The sequence below is a fragment of the Lepidochelys kempii genome, chromosome 25, assembly GCF_965140285.1.
Source record: "Lepidochelys kempii isolate rLepKem1 chromosome 25, rLepKem1.hap1, whole genome shotgun sequence".
Classification (NCBI taxonomy): Eukaryota; Metazoa; Chordata; order Testudines; family Cheloniidae; genus Lepidochelys; species Lepidochelys kempii.
This window is the reverse complement of record NC_136404.1, coordinates 14879959-14898532: the sequence shown is the minus strand read 5'-3', so window position 1 is coordinate 14898532 and position 18574 is coordinate 14879959. Positions and strand designations below refer to the sequence as shown.

Below are 18574 nucleotides of genomic sequence, written 5' to 3'. Positions count from 1 at the left end.
CCATTGTGTGAACGAATGGAGAGTTGTCCTGCAAGAGGATGGACTTGGACACAAGCCACCAGCACCTGTAAAGAACAGGGGGTATGGGGGACTATTTACAGTTCGCTAGACAAGGGGTTCTCAAATTTCATTGCACCACAACTCCCTTCTTACAACAAAAATTACTGCACAACCCCAGGATGGGAGACTAAAGCCTGAGCCCACCCAAGCCTCCCTAAGAGGGCCAAAGGCCAGCCCTGGCGACCCCATCAAAACAGGGTAGTGACCCACAGTTTGAGAACCGCTGCACTAGACCCGGCAGCAGGCCCATCATGCAAGGTGCAGGGTAGATGAGCAGGATTCCTGCGAAGAGCAGGTAGAGGGAGGGCCAGGCCTGGCTGCTGCAGCAAAAGCTGATTTCAGGGACCTGCTGCCCCATCCCTTATATGGGGAGAGCCCTAGGCCCTCAAGGATTCAGCAGCACCGCTGCCCCCTACAGCTGGCTCAGGGCAGCGTTGGCAGCAAGAGCAGCTGCAGGGCATTCCCCTAGGCTCGCAGCATCCAGGGGGGTGCATTCTACTTGAGGAGCTCGGGCTGAGCTGGGGCCCTACCTGCCACAGCCACCCCAGCACAGACCCACTGTTAGTCTTGTGCTATGACTTTTCCCCCAAGGAGGAAGCCTGAGAGGAGAGATTTGTCTCTATCTCGGCTCAGGCCTGGACAGTCACTGGCCTGACAGGAAGCAGAGAGCTCCTGACCAGGGCAGTGCCGGCTACACAAAGATAGGGAGACACCATGTACATTTGGACAACAAGGAGTCCGGTGGCACCTTAAAGACTCTGAAGAAGTGAGGTTTTTACCCACGAAAGCTTATGCTCAAATAAATTTCTTAGTCTTTAAGGTGCCACCGGATTCCTTGTTGTTTTTGTGGATACAGACTAACACGGCTACCACTGAGAAACTCCTTCCCTACCCAGGGAAACGCCAGGAGCCTTGACACCCAAGCTCTCCCCGTGCTAGCCCCTCAGACCCCCATCCTTCCCAGCACTGGGAACAGAATTGAGGAGTCCCCACTCCTCCACCCTGAGATGAGGCTAGCACAGGGTCAGGATCACTATGCGGGCAGGGCAGCTGTGCCTGCTGCCAGTGGCTGCCCGCAGCAGGACGACCAGGAGATCCACCTCGCAAGATTGGTTTATTTTCTTTTAAAAAAAAAATTTAAAAAAAGAAAAGACGCAGCAGAGCGCAGGCCAATCCCCCTCCCAAGCCCTCGGGCAGCGTGCAGTTCTTGGATGGTCTCACTACCTGGTTCTTTTCCTCGTCGGATTTATTTTAAACACATCACGATGTGTAGGAATCTCTAAATATACCGCAAATATAAACAAAAAAGAGGAAAATATATATATATATATATATATGTATCTATAGAACAGTAGTCTAAACCATAAAGTGCACAGCCATGGCTTTACACAATTCTACTCAGTGAGGGGCGGCAGGGGGATACCCCCATGCCCCGTAGGGGGAGACCTCCACCCAGGCCCTCCCCCACCCACCTCACCCTCCAGATCCCAAATTAAAAAAAACAGAGGTGGTGTCTTGATTGGCAAAGAGTCGATGCAGAGGAGGGGCTGGCTTGGGCGCAGCTGGAGAGAGATGGTGGGGGAGGTCGAAGGCCCCTGCCAGCTTCGGGGGTCCGGCGCCGCTGAGAGGGGGGATTGGGAGGGGGAAGGAGAGGGTGGTTCTGTTTTCCTCCAGGGTTTCTCTTTTTGGATTGCAAGCTTAGTCCGCTACCGGGAGACACGGCGCTGGGGCGAGGATGGCGGGACGTAGGCTGGCCCAGGCTCCAAGACAGGCTCTGGGGGAGAGGAGACAAGACGCTGTTAGAGGCGGATGGGGCCTGGGCAGCAGGCTGGTGGCACAGGCCTGATTTTCCCCCAGAGCAGCTCTGGCCTGGTTCCAAGCCTGAGGCGAATGGCACCGCTGGTGACTGGAGACTCCGGCTGACTACAGTGGGGAGCATGGTGGGGGTCACACACACACACAGGGGTAAAGTGCCAGGCTAAGTCAGCGGCCACCCTGAGGCCTGGGCAGTGGGTGGGATCTCAGCCTAACGCTCTGCCATAACCCTGGGCAGGGCAGGCGAGAGAGGGAGGAAGGGGCTTGGGTGGGAATTCCCAACAGCCCTGCAGCCCCCACTTTGTCCAGCGTGTCTTGGCATGGGCGAAGCCCAGCTGTTAACACACAGGCACCACTGAGCCTCCAAGGGAACAGGGACACTGCAAAGAAAAACAGGTGGGGCTGAGTCTCCGGCTCAGGCCAGGTAGATGTCTGGGCTGAAAGCCAGTGAGGGGCCAGGATCCGAGAGTCCCACTTTCTACACTGCAGTTGTAACCCCGCAGCCCCTGCCTGAGCCAGCTGACCTGGGCTCTGATTCGGTGTGCAGTGCAGAGGTACCCCTAGAGACTCCTTCCAGAGGCCAGCTCTCACTAAGACTCCCCTGCAGCACCAAGGATAAGCCCCACGCAGAGCCCCAGGGGCAAGGGGTGATCAGGAGACCACAGCTAGGGCAGCCCCCTCCAGGCCAGGACAGGAGCCCCTGCCCCCAGCCCTATAAAATAACCTGCACTTCCATCGCACCTTTCAGCCATCAGTTTCTCCCAGTGCTTGGAGGAGGTCAGTCTCACTAACCCCTCTGTGGACAATGAGGCACAGGAAGGGAAAGTGACATGCCCAGGGTCACCCAGCAGGCCAGTGCCCAAGTCGGGACTAGAACCCAGGCACCCTGACTCTGTGGCATGACCATAGGCAAGGCCCATTGTGGCTCTATAAAACAGGGCTAGCAGGGCGTTCTGCCTCACAGCTAGGGGGTTAAATTGGGGAGGGAGCGGGAACTTATGACCCAGAATTAGGTTTTGTTAAAAGACTATGAACACCCCCAGTCCTGAGAAACGTCCCTGTTCAAACCATCAGATGAAGACTCCCTTCCACCCAGCCATGACCCGCCCCCCCAGCGCCAGCCACGACCCTCCCCGAGCAGCGCCAGCCTGCAGGAGAACCAGAGCAAGGCAGGGAAGGAGTCTGACCGTGTGGTTAAGGAGCCCTTGGTTCGATTCTGCCCCCAACTCTCCATGTGACCATGGGCACGTCTCTGGCCTCAGCTGTATAATGGGCATAACCAACCTTCCTTCCTCCCATTAGCTGCCTTGTCTATGGAGATTGTAGGCAGGGCAGGGCCAGTGTCTGGCACCCTGGGAACCCCCATCTCGGAAGGGGCACTTAGGCCCTCTTGTCCACAATCACACTGCTCTAGTCTCCTTCTCCAGCATGGGCAGCAAGAAAACGAGTTCAAAAAGCTCCATTAAAGGCAAGGAACAGATGAGGTTGGTTTGTTTTGGTTTTTTAATGTTTCAAGGTGTAAACCAAAGGGGAAGGACAGCAGCAGCCACACAGGAGTGTCCCTTTGATTAGCCCTGGGGAATTATGCTTTGAGATTTGACTGCAAGTAACCAGACTGAAGGGTCAATCCTCAGCAAGGGGCTGGAGGGAGGGAACAGCTCCAGCACTAGGGAGCTGGACAGGAGGGAGAGGAAAACCAGCTGAGGTTTCTCCCCCCAGTGCTAATTCCCCCCCCCCAGGTGACTCACTCCCAGCCATGAATTAAACATTAAAGTCACCACATGGGCCTCATACGTCAGCCTGCCAGCTGAAGGGGGAGGAATGGGCTTTTATTCCTGGCTTGCCCCCGAAAGCTGGTTGGGAGCCAGACACCAGCACCCTGGCCCCATGGAGCGCGTGTGACGAGCGAGCGGGGACCAGGGATGAGTCAGCACTGCCTGTGCTTGTGAATTGGAGCGGCAGCAGAGCCGCTGGAGGGGGTGGAGGGCAGGCTCGGCTCTGCGAGCACCGCAGCCAGGAAGCGAGGGCCACGTACGTCAGCCAGCTGACATGGGCAGGGGATTGGCATGGCTGCTGGCCCACGCGCCCACCGCCTGGGATTTGGAGCTACAAACCCTGGTGCTAAAGCTGCTTTCCCAAAGACAACATGCCCCGGCTGTTTTCAGGGGAGAACCAGCTCACCTGTCTTAAGCAACTCTTGCCCCACTTCTGCCCCTGACCCCTTCAAACTGCCTCAAACCCTATTCAGGAGTGTGAGAGCATGTGTTAATGGGAGCTGGCCCTGGGGTGGGGGTTTAGCATGGTGGGACCTTAACCTGAGCCCAGGGGGGAGGCATGGGGTGAATTTTGGGCTTATGCCAGCGGCTCTGGCCTGGCGTCTCAGCCGTACGGCAAGGCTTCTTTTGACGCATCAACTCTGCCGAAGCGTCCCTGTGGAACAGAGGCAAGGCCGGGGGGGGGGGGGGTGAGGGGGGCAACGCCCACTCCCTCCCCACAGCCATAGTGCAGCAGCTGCAGCCCCTCTTGGCTCATCCAGACGCTGCTGCGGCATGTGAATTTGGCAAGGTTTCCAAAGGGCAGCTTGGCACTCAAGGCCCATGGAAAGCCGAGGGGAGTTGGGGGCCTGGGGGGCCACATGTCTGTGGTATTCTTCCCCGGTCCCCTTCTGCAGCCGGTGGTGGGGCTGCAGAAAGCAGGGGATCCATCACCCACCTTGCCTGAGCAGAGGAGCAGCTGGGGGCTGGAGCCCTGAGCCAGGACTCAGCTGGGCCCCCTTGCTACCAGCCACAGGGGGACTGACTTAACCCCTTCCTGGAAGGCAACAGGCAGACTCAGCCCATTCTCCCTGCATCCTGAGGACACTGCCCATATGCCAGGGCTACACAGGGCGTGGGGACAGTGGAAGTTCTCTGGGGGCAGATATGATGGGCCTTTCACTGCCCCCCAGGGTTTCCTGTGCCCCTCAGGCTGGGTGCAGCCCAATCGCTGCTCTGCGGTTGACTTCCATTCACCCTGGGCCTGCTAACCAGAGGCAGCTGAACTGGCCACTTCCTCAGGGAGCGGGGTGGTGATGGTAGCAGCAGGGGGGTGTGCACGCACGTGGATGGGTTCAGGTCACAGGAGCCTGCGAGGGCATTTTGCTTGAGTCTGACCCACTGCCCCAGCCCAGGAGGTAGCAGGTCAGGGAGGCTGGAGCAAATGGAGGCAGGTTCTCAGACCTGGTTCCATCACTGTGGGACCTGGGTGCCGACAGGGAGAGCAGAATGGCACCATCCCTGCCCTCCAAGGGCAACAGAGGCTGCCCTTCCCGTTGGCTTCCAACAGTTGCGAAGGGCAGAGACCCCAGCGCCCTGGGCTGGGATGCCCCTGCGTGGGGTGCTGCTTTCCTCAGAGCTTGGCCACGGCAGATGGAGACACCTGCATGGAGGGGGCCCCCCACATCATCAGGGGAGGAAGCAAAGCAGCCAGCTCCCTCCTCCCAACCAGGAGCTGCACTGCTCTTAACCCCCAGCAGGCTTGGCAAGGGGACAAGGGGGAGGCTGCGGGGGTTTGCTGGTCATGCCCCATTGCCTATGGGCGGCGAGGATGCGTACCTGCGAAGAGCATGCGCACATCGGGCTCACTGCTGCTTGCAGGTGGAGAGCTTGCGGATCTTGCTGCTGGCAGAGCAGGCCTTGCGTGAGGGGTTGGACGAGGCGCTCGCCCGCCGCTCCGCTTTCGATTTGGTGCTCAGCTGTCCCGGCTCCGTCCCATTCATGCACACCGGCTTGGGCAGCCCTTTGCTGCGGTTCTGGCCATTTGGCGCTGCCTCCTCGTCAGGCACCTGTCCTGGAAGGGAAGCAGGAACCAGGGTTAGGCAGGTGGGAGAGGCGGAGAGGCAGCATGCTCTGGTGGATTATAGTTGAACACCCGTTCTGCTGTACTTCTGGATGGATGTTGCTTGCTAAGTGCTCTAGGATCCATACGCTCACTGGGATTACTCGACATTTGCTGTTCCTCATGGGGACGCAGGGTAGGGTTAGTGGCCTGAGTCATTAGAGCAAGGGATTCCCAAGACACAGCTGTTTGCAAAACTCACACTGTGTTCTCACTTTTTTTGCATGCACCTGGAGCTCAACCGGTGCCTCTAACCCTCACAAGAGTGGCCACACTGGGTCAGCCCAAAGGTCCATCTAGCCCAGCATCCCATCTTCTAACAGTGTACAATGCCCGGTGCTTCAGAGGGAATGAACAGGTAATTATCAAATGATCCACGTGGGATTTCTTTGAGCCCGGTCCTGGTCCACACTGCCCCCTTGGGGCAGGAACACTACAAACTTTCCCCTGAATAATTGTTGTAACTCCAGGTTGGCACAAGCTGAACCAAGGTGCTAAGAGAGAAACGCGTGTGTATAGCAAGGCTCAGGCTGTTACCAGCTGGAGGGGTTCCCGGGAGTCTGGTATCACTGAACCTGGATGGCTCAGGGTGATCTGCTGTGGCTGCTGAACCTGGGTTATGCCCATTCCCTGCCCTCACCAGTGTTCACGTTCCTCACATCCTGCAGAGGCTCCCTTCAGAAGCTCCGCCCTGAGAGCAGCATTTCAGAGTTAGGAACGTCCCTTCCCTGTGTGTTCCCTGGTGGATCTGAGAGGAGCCGAACCCCACATCCCAGAAGAGTACGAGGCACAAGCAGGCAGCCGTACCTTGCTGCAGGAGACAGGTGGGTTGATGCACTGACAGCTCTTGCAGCGGGTTCCTTCATCTAAAGTGAGCGCCGCTAACAGGACATCTGGGACTCTGGGAGGGAAGCTGCTGGCTCCCCATCCGGAAAGGGGGCTGAACGACCCAGATCAGGAGAGGGTCGCAGGGGGAAAACGAGTTTACACCAAGCAGCAGGAGAGACAGCACTAACTCGAAGCAGGAGCTACTTCAGTAAGGATGCAATTCACCCCCACGCAGAGGCCTCTGTGCCACTTATGACCCAAGGGGGTGGGGGGTAGGCCTGGTGCTGGCCATTCTGCATGGCAGTGAACTGCACCCCAGCTGCCCTAGAGAACCCCATGCATGGATCACGCCCCCAGTGCCGAGCGACCCAGCGGCAGCTCAGAGGAGTGACTCAGCTCTGCAGAGAAACCATTTCCAGTGGAATCAATTTCACAGCCTGCTCACATTCTGGCTCAGGTAACGTGTGTTTGGCAGGGACCTGGAGGAGTGACATTAAACGAGAATGGCAAACACCCACCCAGCTCAGCGGGGTCCCAGGCACTGAGGAGCGCACAATGCATGTTGGCTTAGCCTGCCCTGCTGCTCAAGCTACCCCCATCAGATGTAGGGCTCACGAGGAGAGGAGTTGTCACATTGCTTATCTCTCCCCCTCCCTGCCTCGCCACTAGACCCATCCAAGGTAATTTCCATCTTGCAGAAACGTCACGCTCCAGGGCCCTTCAGTTATGACTCAGAGGCTTGAGTGGAAGCAAAGGCTGTGAGGCAATTATGTATAATTTTCTTTAAAAGGATGCGCAGATCCTTTCCCCACCAAGGCCATGTCACGTCATCACTGTGCGTGTGCCAACCATCACCCCATCTCTGCTGAGCCCCCCGGTAGGGAGGAGAGTGATACATGGTGGTGGTGGTGGATGTCGTTTCCTTAGGTGGGGATGGGGGTGGGTGGGGAGAGTTTCAAGGGCCACCGGGTTCATCTGGAATGGCTTCGACTGTCTCCAACAGGGGACGATGCACCACAAACCCCAGTCACTGCACGCACACCCCTTCCAGAAGGGGTGGCCCTGTCCTCACCTGGCTATAGCTCCCTCCGAGGCTTCATGTCCCCTCATTGGGACAGGCTGGACAGCTCGGGGATTTTACTACGCTGAGACCATGGCTCCCACCAGCAAAGCGTCAAAGCCCCAGAGAGGGCAGCACAGTGTATCCTGCCACACCTGGTCATGTTTCCAGCCTCTGCCAACCCCAGATTTCCCACGGGGCAGCATATTACCTCATAGGTCTCCGCAGCAGATTGTCTCTACCCCCATCAGGTCCGCAAACCGCCCCCCACCCTCGGCCTCACTCTGATCTCCCCTGCCTGCCCCCCATTACTGCACGGGCTTTAACATGCATCCCAGTGCTAGGCATTTCAAATCCTAGTGGCAGTTGGAAAAAAAGTCATTTAGAAAAGCTGGAAATGCACAAGTCCATGGGGCTGGATCTAATGCATCCGAGGGTGCTGAGGGAGTTGGCTGATGTGATTGTAGAGCCATTGGCCATTATCTTTGAAAACTCGTGGCGATTGGAAAAAGGCAAATATAGGGCCCATCTTTAGAAAACGGAAGGAGAATCCGGGGAACTAGAGACTGGTCAGTCCCACCACAGTCCCGGGAAAAATCATGGAGCAGGTCCTCAAGGAATCCATTTTGAAGCACTCGGAAGAGAGAAAAGTGATCAGGAACAGTCAACATGGATTCACCAAGGGCAAGTCACGACTGCCCAACCTGATTGCCTTCTGTGGCGATAACTGGCTCTGTGGATATGGGGAAAGTGGTGGACGTGATATAGCGTGACTTTAGCAAAGCTTTTGATATGGTCTCCCACAGTATTCTTGCCAGCAAGTTAAAGAAGTATGGGCTGGATGAATGGACTATAAGGTGGATAGAAAGTTGGCTAGATTGTCGGGCTCAAGGGGTAGTGATCAATGGCTCCATGTCTAGTTGGCACTGGTATCAAGCGGAGTGCCCCACGGGTCGGTCCTGGGGCTGGTTTTTTTCAACATCTTCATTTAAGATCTGGAGGATGGGGTGGATTGCACCCTCAGCAAGTTTGCAGATAATACTTAGCTGGTGGTGGGGAGGTAGATATGCGGGAGGGTAGGGATAGGGTCCAGAGTGACCTAGACTGGAGGATTGGAGGTTCGGGCTAAAAGAAATCTGAAGTTCAACAAGGACAAGTGCAGAATCCTGCACTTAGAATGGAAGAATCCCATGCACTGCTACAGGCTGGGAACCGACTGACTAAGCGAAAGTTCTGCAGAAAAGGGCCTGGGGATTACAGTGGATGAGAAGCTGGATATGAGTCAGCAGTGTGCCCTTGTTGCCAAGAAGGCTAACGGCATATCGGGCTGCATTAGTAGGAGCACTGACAGCAGATTGAGGGAAGTGATTTCCCCCCTCTATTTGGCGAGGCCACATATACTGGTGAAGCCACATCTGGAGTATTGCATCCAGTTTTGGGCCCTCCACTCCAGGAAGGATGTGGACAAATTGGAGAGAGTCCAGCGAAGGGCAACAAAAATGATCAGGGGGCTGAGGCACATGACTTATGAGGAGAGGTTGAGGGAACTGGGTTTGTTTAGTCTGCAGAAGAGAAGAGTGAGGGGGGATTTGATAGCAGCCTTCAACTACCTGAAAGGGGGTTCCAAAGAGGATAGATCTAGGCTGTTCCCAGTGGTACTAGATGACAGAACAAGGAGCCGTGGTCTCAGGTTGCAGTGCAGGAGGTCTAGGTTGGATATTAGGAAAAACTATTTCACTAGGAGGATGGTGAAGCACTGGAATGGGTTCCCTGGGGAGGCGGTGGAATCTCCATCCTTAGAGGTTTTTAAGGCCCAGCTTGACAAAGCAATGGCTGGGATGATTTAGTTGGGGTTGGTTCTGCTTTGAGCAGGGGGTTGGACTAGATGACCTCCTGAGGTCTCTTCCAACCCTAATCTTCTATGATCTCAGAGAATTCATTGGTAGCAATAAGCCATGAAGGAGGGGAGGGGATGCTGTGCTCTAACACACACAACACAATGCGTTCCCTGCCACGTAAGGGAACGCATCCAGCCTGCCTTCCCCCAACCCCGGCATTTGCCTTTCACTGGCACAGCATTGGGGCAGGGGGTGCCCACATGGCAAGGGATGGCAGAACCCACGCAGAGGCTCTGACACAGGAGAGGGAATGTGATAGCATACAAAAGCATGCCATGATCCAAGAGCTGGAAGCAGAAGCTAGCTAAATTCAGGCTAGAAATTAAGTGCATGTTAACAGTGGGGGTATTATCCCCAGAATATCTGATCTGGGAAACATGGCAGATTCGCCATCCCTTGAAACCTTAGAAAGAAACATCCAATCTTGATTTAAGAGACACACTTTGAGCTCAACCCTGGGATATTGGGCTGAGGCAGGAATGACTGAGTGAAGGGTCCCTGGGCTCTGTTCGCCGGAGACCAGACGAGAATAGCATCATGGCCTTACAAATCTACGGCTGTCAGAAGCAGGTTTAGCTCCTTGCTCTCAGAGCCAAAATAGCAGTTGCCAGAGAGTGTGATGTGGAAACCATGGCCCATGGCTCTAGAAGGGATGTAAAGCAGGGAGGGCCCCGGTCCTGCAGTCACACTAGCATGCCCTCCAGGGGTGTGGACTAGTCCCTTTGTTTTCTCTGCAGAGGGAGCACAGAGTGGGTAACACCATTCAGAGCAAAATAGTTTTCGCTCTTCCTCCTGCTGCAGTTCATTCGCTTGATTTTTTTTTTAGCAAGACAAATACTCTAGAGCAGGGCCAGTCAGGAGGTCACAACCACTCTCCCTTTTCCTCATATAGTTGAATGGGGTGGAGGCTCCTGGCTAGATCTCAGCTACATGATGATTGGGGGAGGAGGGGCGGATGTCCTGCTATGAAAGATTGAGACCCATTTAAGACTGAAGATTAGTGCCGGGGGGAATGGGGGGTGGATTTCCTAACCTCGGGATGATTTCAGGACAAACATTTGCCCATTGCCTGTCTGAAGGGGTCCTTCCCGCACCAGTTTCACATCCAAGGCCATTGTCCCAATGCCCCGTCTAACCTGCTGGAGAACATGGCAGTTAGTTTTGTTTTGCATTCAGATTCTGGGCTGGCTGTGGGATCCGTCTTTCAGGCCCAGGTTGACATTTTTAGGGGTAATTCACTAGTTTTGGGTGCCCAACTTGACAGTCATGGGGGCCCAGCGCGGGGACTCCAGCTATCAGCTCAGCACCCTGCGACAATCAAGCCCCAAGAGGTTCAGGGTGACCACCCAACCCGAGAGGAGAATTTTGGATCACATTGGTTTAAGCGCCTTGCATAAGAGCACACAGGGCAGACCATGAAACCCAGCTGTCCTAGGCCACGGTCCAAAGCAGCATGTGATTCTGGAAGCCCCAGCCTGATGCATAACAAAGTGCTGGGCACCATCCTCTGGCAGAGGAGGCCCCTGTATAAAGCTGTCCTGGTGGGACCCCCCCAAAATCAATAGGCTTAGCCCACTGCGCCAGACAGCACCCCACAGCCACACCTCCCCACGGAGAGGATTCAGGGGTTTATCTCACTTCTCGCCAAACCCCAATTACGTGGCTGCAGCACCTCAAATAACCCCGCTCAAATCGGAGCTGAGCATTTAAAGCTCCCCTCTTCCCTGCTCATCTGAACACGAGCCAAATCAATTAACGCTTCCAACTGGGGGAAAAAAAATCCGACTCATTCATCTGTCTTTTGTGCAACGGCTCCCTGCCCCCCCAAAAGGAGAATTCCAGAAAGCTTCTCTGGATTTTGGGGGGGAAGGAGGGGGCAGGAGACACGAACATCTCACAAAGCTAATTTTATCTCCTTTCTCAATCGCTGAGCGTCAGCAGCTCTCAATGAAACTAAAAATTTAACACTTGATGGAGTTCGGCATCTTTCCGCCCACACGGAAGCCTGTGACCCACTGTGTTGCGGCCGTTAGAACAAGCATTATTCTGCCTTCCCATTATCAGCAAAGCGGCGGTACAAAAAAAGAGGGACAACAGCCACTGAGAGCGTGCGTGTTTGTCCTTGCCACCACTCAGGCTTGCCAATCATGCGGTCCAGCTCACAGACACAGAGCAGGTTCAAATGAAAACGCCTCTTTCGCAAAGTGCTTTTGAACCGACTGCACGCACAAACACAAAGGATAGAAATACACTTTTGCAAACACTTGACACTTATTTTTAGACTCTCGTCTAGGCTTCGTTTTCCAATCCCTTCCTGGATGTCAGGGAGTGAAAACAAAAACAAACAAATACAGCAGCCATTTGTGTCTGCATGAACCTGCGGATTGCGGTTCAGGCTGAAGAGGGTTAACAATGGGGGATGGACGAGACAGGGTGCATCCCTTTTAACCTGAAGTTTTGAGACAAAGCCAGCAAGCAGGATCCCTAACCTCACTTAATGTCACCCTTGGAGTTGAAAAAGGTGAACACCTCTGGAAGCGATGGTTTGTGACGTGCCAGACACCAGAATGTGCTCTCTCCAACAATTTCCTCCGAGGAGACATTTAACAGATATTGAGTGAGGGACACCATGTTTAAGGCTCTTTGCAGACCAGCATAAATCTTTAAAGAACCCTTTAAAAATAAAGCACATTCTAAAAATCCCCTTCTTCCTCTGATCAATGTAAGGTTTAATGAGGCTCCTTCCCTCCTCCCCCAACAGAACTCCCACCCCCGCCTATGAGTCACTTGTTCGCTCGCTCTCTGCTGCCCGATGGAACCACAGCTCAATTGATCAGAGCCATTTGCAAGTGTTCTATTTTAATGGAATTTCACTCCATTAGAAAGCGAAGGCTGGCAAAGCAGAGCAAGTTCACGAGGCTGGGAAGGGAAGATAATTTGTTCTCTTTGCAAGCTGTCCCTTGATTTCGGAAACACACACACATACAGAGCAGAGCCCAGCTTGCACTGACGCCCATGTCCTCTCCCTCCTGCTCCCCAAACGTCCATTCCCAGGGAAGGTTTCACTCACCGGAACTGCAATCTGCATGTTACAAGTTGACAGATGCCACGGCTGGAAGGGACCAATGTGATCATCTAGTTTGACCTCCTGTGTCTGACAAAGGCCACAGAACTTCCCCATATAAGTCCTAGGGCAGATCATTTAGAAAAAACACCCAATCTTGATTTAAAAATTCTCAGTGATGGAGACCCTGGTGAATTGTTCCAATGGTTAATTATTCACTGTTAAAAACGTACACCAAATATCCAACCCTTGAAAGCGGCTTTCCTGTATATGCAGTTTCACCGTATCCCAGTTCACTGGTACCATTATAATTGCCTTAATAGCTATCCCTATTTGAAGGGTCTTAGGGAGCCCTGTGGAATGACCATCCCTCGGCGGGGCTGATCAGAAGCCACGGAATAAAGTGGGCAGCAGGTCTCTTTAGTCATGTACCCAAACTTGGATCAAACCAGCTTCTGGCAGGCTCATGGAGGCAGTCTGTATGTACTTTGCTTTATAACCTTTGTAGGTCACACACACAGGATGAGCCAAGCCATAGCTCATTTGTTTGACTTAAGAAGGAGCTGTACCATATTAATCAGGAAGGAACTGTGCCCTTTATTTCAGCAAAGGCATCTCTACAATAGATGAGCAGTCAGGGCTAAACAGTGATGGGGCGTTTCGGGCAGTCACTCTCTCAGCACTGGCCTGCGCCAGCTATCTCATCACCACTGTACAACTGTTCTTTAGGAAACTGGGGTTCTAGGAACATCAACAGCCAAGTCTTAATACAACAAAAGATGTGTTACCACACTCACGTAATTGTAATGAGTGCTGCTCTGTGCAGCTGCTATTAACCAGAGTGCTCTATCCCTTTGAAGATGTACAGAGCATGCAAGAGAACTCCAAACATCTTTCAGTAATCTGCATGTCAGCTTGCTGAGTGACAGCTCTTATTTGGGTTTAAATGCTGTTTGCATCAGAAGCACATAATGGTAGAGATGGCTGCTCCAGCTACAATCTTCCCTTGTTACAAAGCACCTGCCTGCCGAGGGCATAACATCCGCTGAGATGAGTGGATGAATGCTGCCGTTAGGATAGTGCTGCTGGAGGCTCAGCCCTGCCCAGGGCAGGGTGCTGCCCAGGCAAGGTAAAGAGCACGGAGCACGGGGACCACAGACCTGGCAGTCCCGAGTCCCTGCCGCACCGCCACTAAGCGTACAGCCAGGCTTCCACCGGAGATGGAAAGCACACCTCCGGCTTGATGTCTGCGCCCTAGATTCGATTGACCTAGCATGCTAAAAACAGAAGTACAGCCGCAGTGGCACAAGTGGAGGCTGGGGTACTTGCACAAGTACCTAGGGGCCTGGGAGGGCTTGTCCTCTGGGCGGCTAACCCATCACGCTGCTCATGCCACAGGCTACACTTCTATTGTTAGCTTGAGCAAAGCTAGCACGCGCCTGTCTGCTTGAGCTGGAAATTACACCTCCAGTGCCAGTGCGGCTGTACCCGAAGGAACTCCTATCTAACAGCAGGCGGGAAGCCAAGGAGGACAGGCAGAGCTCAGGGGCACATTAGCAGGGTGGCTGCACTTAAGACCGTGTCTCCTCAGACACATTCTAGGCACGGGGGCTTGAGGCTCATCACTTCTCAGCGCAGAGCCTATGCCTAGTGCTTGGCTTTACTTGCCCTGAACAGAGACAATCTTATACGCCCTGCTGTGCGCCACAGAAGGAACCACAGGACCAGGACCTCTATTGCCTCTGGACTTGAAAGGAACTCTGCAACACCAGGCTGGAGTGCTACAGCTCGGAGGTTCTGCAGGCTTGTGTGTGACCGGAACCAGCGTAAGGGCCATCCCTGTGAACATGTTCACGTGTGATCGCTCTCTACAGCCGCACCCGTACACAGAGCTGCACCGTTTCTAGCACTGAACTGTAAAGGAATGTAACAGCACAGAACAAACAAGAAATTCTTAAGTATCTCAGCTGGGGTGACAACAGGGAGGGGAACCCAGAAACACTTCAGGGTTAGGCAGTAAGGATTAGTTGGCCAGGGGGTCCAGGCGGCATGGGGGCCGTACAGAAAGCAATCAAAGCAGCACAAGATGGAGCTGCCAGTCAGCAAGGGGCTTGATCTCCCTTGGTGGCAATAGATACCTGGATTAAGCAAACCTTTAAGTACTCAACTCCCGATAACCTTTGTTTAAAAAAAAAAAGCTTCTGTATTAAAAATAAGACTCAAAATAGACAACTGTAGTGTTTCACTGTAGCAACCTATCGACAGAACTAAGAGGGAGCAAGTCTGGCTGGTTAGAGTATGCATCAGTCACAGGAAGTGCCATTGGGACTTCAATGCTGGTTCTCTCTCAGGTCACCTGTACTCTGGGACCATAGGGCTAATCTTTGTTTAACAAAAGGAGCAGACTCCCTCATGGAACAGATATATGGCTTTTTTTAAAGTAATGGTGCCCTGTTACAGGTGGGAAAGATCCTGCTGGGGTGCAGAGAAGTCCGGAGGAGATTCTAAGCCAACACTATAGTTCAAGCAGAAAACGCAACTATCTGTTCTCTCTGGTAGCCGTAACAAACTAGGGTAAACTTCGAACGCCTCTTCAACGTTCCCGTCCACTGGCAGCTCAGCTTCCTCTCCAACTGGCTCGGCAAGATCCCCTTTGTGCTCTGCTCTGTTCTCTCTAAGCCCTGCCTCAGCTTCCTCCTCTGAACCTGGGGAATGCACAGGAAAGCAACAGAACGTGGTTAGAAAAAGAGATGCTTATTCTCTACACTAGACCCTGGGCAATGACGACACAAGGAGCTTGGCACTGTGGGCCCTTCGCTGGGCTGTCAGAGGTGCTAAGTACAACAGATCCATCAGGGAGAAGCAGCGCTAATTTAGGGAATAAATTCACATGATTCAACTTCTCTGTTGAGGAGGAAGAGAGCTGGGTGGGAAGAGGGGAAAAGTGGGGGCTCTGACTCCCACCATTCACTGTTCTAGTCCTCCAAGGGCTGCCACGGGAGCATGTAGCCCCGTCAGACACAGACAGGAGTTACGGGGGAAAGAAATACTGGACAAGAATTTCAAACGTAGCTGCCTCGAGTCAGGCTCCTGTTAGAGCTGCTGGGTGTGTCTCAAAAAAATCAGGTCCCTCAAGCAGGTGTCTAAATATGGCTATAGGCTGGCTATAGCCAGCTTTAGACTCCTAGGTTTGAAAGCACTGACTGCAGCCTCATAAGGCCCCTCAGAGGAACTGAGAAGGCACCAACCGAGTCCCTGGCCCAGGTCCTGGACAGTACAGAAAATATTCTGGCAAATTCTCTTCTCTCCTCCCCACCGCGCCTGCTGTTAGAAAGGCTCTAGAGATGGGGCAGTTTCAGGAGCCTAACGAGTTTTTACATGGAACAGAAGGAGCCTCCCTGAAGAAGCCCTGGCTTAGTGAATGGTCACCTTCCTAGACCATAAACATTGGTCAATGGTACTGGTGGAGAGTGAGGACAGAGGGAGAGAATGCAGCCTTCAGACTAATCAGAACTTCCCAAGGTGTTGAGAGCTCTGCAGTTTGCCCAGCTGGTATTGATACACAAATCCTTATTAGAAATCCTAGTTATTAGGAATGGCCGATTGTCACAGGGGAACCACCACTTGGAAAATTTCACTCTGATGGAACTCCCTTAGTCTTGGAAAGCCAGGCTCCACCCTGCCGAAGTACATGTCCACTTGGCTGGATATTTGCATGGACACTACCCTGGGGTGGATTTTACAAGGAGCTAAGATTCTGCTGGCTTAGCTCACTTTGATCACTTGCCAAAGCAGCAGCAAACAAAGGAAAATCCCACCTACCTGTGTAGGTAGCTGCCTGAGAGGTCAGCCCAAGGCTGGGTTATTACTCCACGCCTTTAAATGTATAGGCCACTCAAAGCTAAAAACTGCCCAGGTTACCTTCATGGTGCTCAGGGATGAGTTCCCAGATCACATGCAGTCAGGAAGCACCCACAGTCTAATTAGGGAGCAAAGGCACAGATTGTCCTAAGGCCTAGCTTCTGCATTGAGGACACCGATCTCACCTTTATTCATACCCTACTCAGAGGCGACGTGGGAGGGGGAGCATGTGAGGTTATGGGTGCCCCCCCCCCACGCCGGTTCGCTGGTTGACTTGTACTGAGCATGCTCAGTAACACTGCTGAAGCCGGCTGCCCTCACTCTGTCCCCCCACTATTGGCAGGCACAGGTCACCTCGGACCCAACTGAAGTCCATGTGAATTTGGCTCAGTCTGGCAATCCTAGACCGCAGGAGCTGGAAGTCTTCCCAAGAGCAGAGATGACCTATCCTCAGACACTTAGGATCACCTCGTCGTAGAGGAAGTCATCTCCTGTACAGGCATTAACCGTAGCATCTCCTTGCAAAGTGACCATCAGACCACCCATACCCGGATGAAGCAGAATGAAGACAAGGGAGCAACTGACATGTTTATGGTACGTAGTTTGTAATCTATTAAGCAGGTAAAGTAGGAGCGAGAAGACTGAGCAACTAATTTGATGGCTGCTGGTGTTAAGAATGAAAGTGATCAAGCCAAGTCTTTGTACTGTGCCCTCCCGGCGCCTTGGCCCGCCAGCTCTCCACATACCCTTCATTTCTTTTTCTCCAGCCAAGTTCCAGGATTTACATGCATCCAGACATTGAAATTTCCAAAGCCAACTAGGGTATTCAGCTACACAATTCCCACTGATCAACGGGAGTTGCATGGTTAAATTCTATCTGGCTCTGAAGACCTCAAGCTGTTTACTGATTTTTAGAATTTGGGATTTTTTCCTGTAAGGCAATTCTGTAACTATAGACAGTTTCAGAGACTGGGACAGGGGAATATAAGCCTCAACAAAACTGAAAGTTAAGCATAACTCTCTGAACTTCCCCTTCCTCCACAAATATGCTATCTGCTATGAATACGGAGTCATCATACCGGGCTTCAGAATAACTTTGAGATGGTCTTGTAAAACTGGCTGTGGAATGAAGCACGTGGAACAGTAAAATCCATCAGGTAGAGGCTATTACTGGATGCAATGAAGGAAATTGGCACATGAGTAGCACACAGGAAAGGGTTTCCTATTTAAGAAATAAAGGACCGATGCATCTGGAGCACCATAGCTGGCTCAAAGATCGTGCATCATTTAATAATTAGGCGGCTTCTCAGCTATTGAAAGCATTTGGCCATTCAAACCATGTTTTCTCCAGAAGGTTTTAAAATTGGCCTGAAACGTTACCTCCCCCTCCCCAGTCCCGTCACCTTCTTCTTGCTTACCTGGTACTGTGAAGTCCTGAGTGTAGATGATATCATCTTCAATGTCATACAAGTCATCATCCTCTTCCTCATTGTAGCCATGGAGATCTTCCAGATAAGGCACCACCGTCATACTCCTCCACCTGTCCTTTGTCTCTGGGCTGGGAGGTATGGGGACCAGAACCTCTGCCTGAGTGTGTTTCTTACGAAACCAGCTGCAAAGAGTCCAAGGGACAGGTTTTCAGCATGGCCTCCCTTTCAACAGGAAGCCCTCAGAGTCTGAGATGCCCCCTACCAATCCTAGCAGAGCGATGCTGGGTTTTTTTTAAAATTAATGGAAAACATCTTGCACTGGTTTTTGCCCTTGTAGGCTTCACCACAGGGCATAGTCTGGAGAGACCAGTGGCAAAAAAGGTGAATCCTGGGGCCTCTTGTCTCTGCAGCAGAAAAGAAAGTACCAGGTGAGCGCGCCACTCCTGAGGGCTGCCACTGAGCTAAGGAGAACCTCTGATGGATCTACAAAACCATCTCTAGCATTATGGCAGCAATGGCTATACACTGCTAGATATACAGGACCATGACAAATACCCACAATAGGATGGCTCAGGGGACAAGAATAGCTCACCGATTCCAACCTGGCCTGAACGAACATGGAGAATGAATTACTGCCACTGCATATATACAGGGGGTTCCTCAAGAGCAGGGTTGGCAGTGA

At 53.0% G+C, this 18574-nt stretch overlaps 1 protein-coding gene across 3 annotated transcripts in view; it reads right to left on the bottom strand.

The window, feature by feature from the left end:
* Window positions 1-1157: 1157 nt before the first annotated feature.
* STK11 (serine/threonine kinase 11) overlaps window positions 1158-18574 on the bottom strand; it is a 73779-nt gene continuing 56362 nt past the window's right edge. Inside the window, exons 8-10 of one of the 3 annotated variants that reach the window (XM_073324257.2) lie at window positions 17881-18074; window positions 5469-5703; window positions 1158-1834 (exon numbers count right to left, since the gene is read on the bottom strand). In XM_073324257.2, coding sequence (XP_073180358.1) covers window positions 5495-5703; window positions 17881-18074 — 403 coding nt within the window. In that variant the 3' untranslated portion in view covers window positions 1158-1834; window positions 5469-5494. Of the gene's footprint in view, window positions 1835-5468; window positions 5704-12345; window positions 12726-14551; window positions 15307-17880; window positions 18075-18574 lie in introns of those variants that run through there. The other 2 variants (XM_073324258.2, XM_073324259.2) reach the window with 2 other exon arrangements.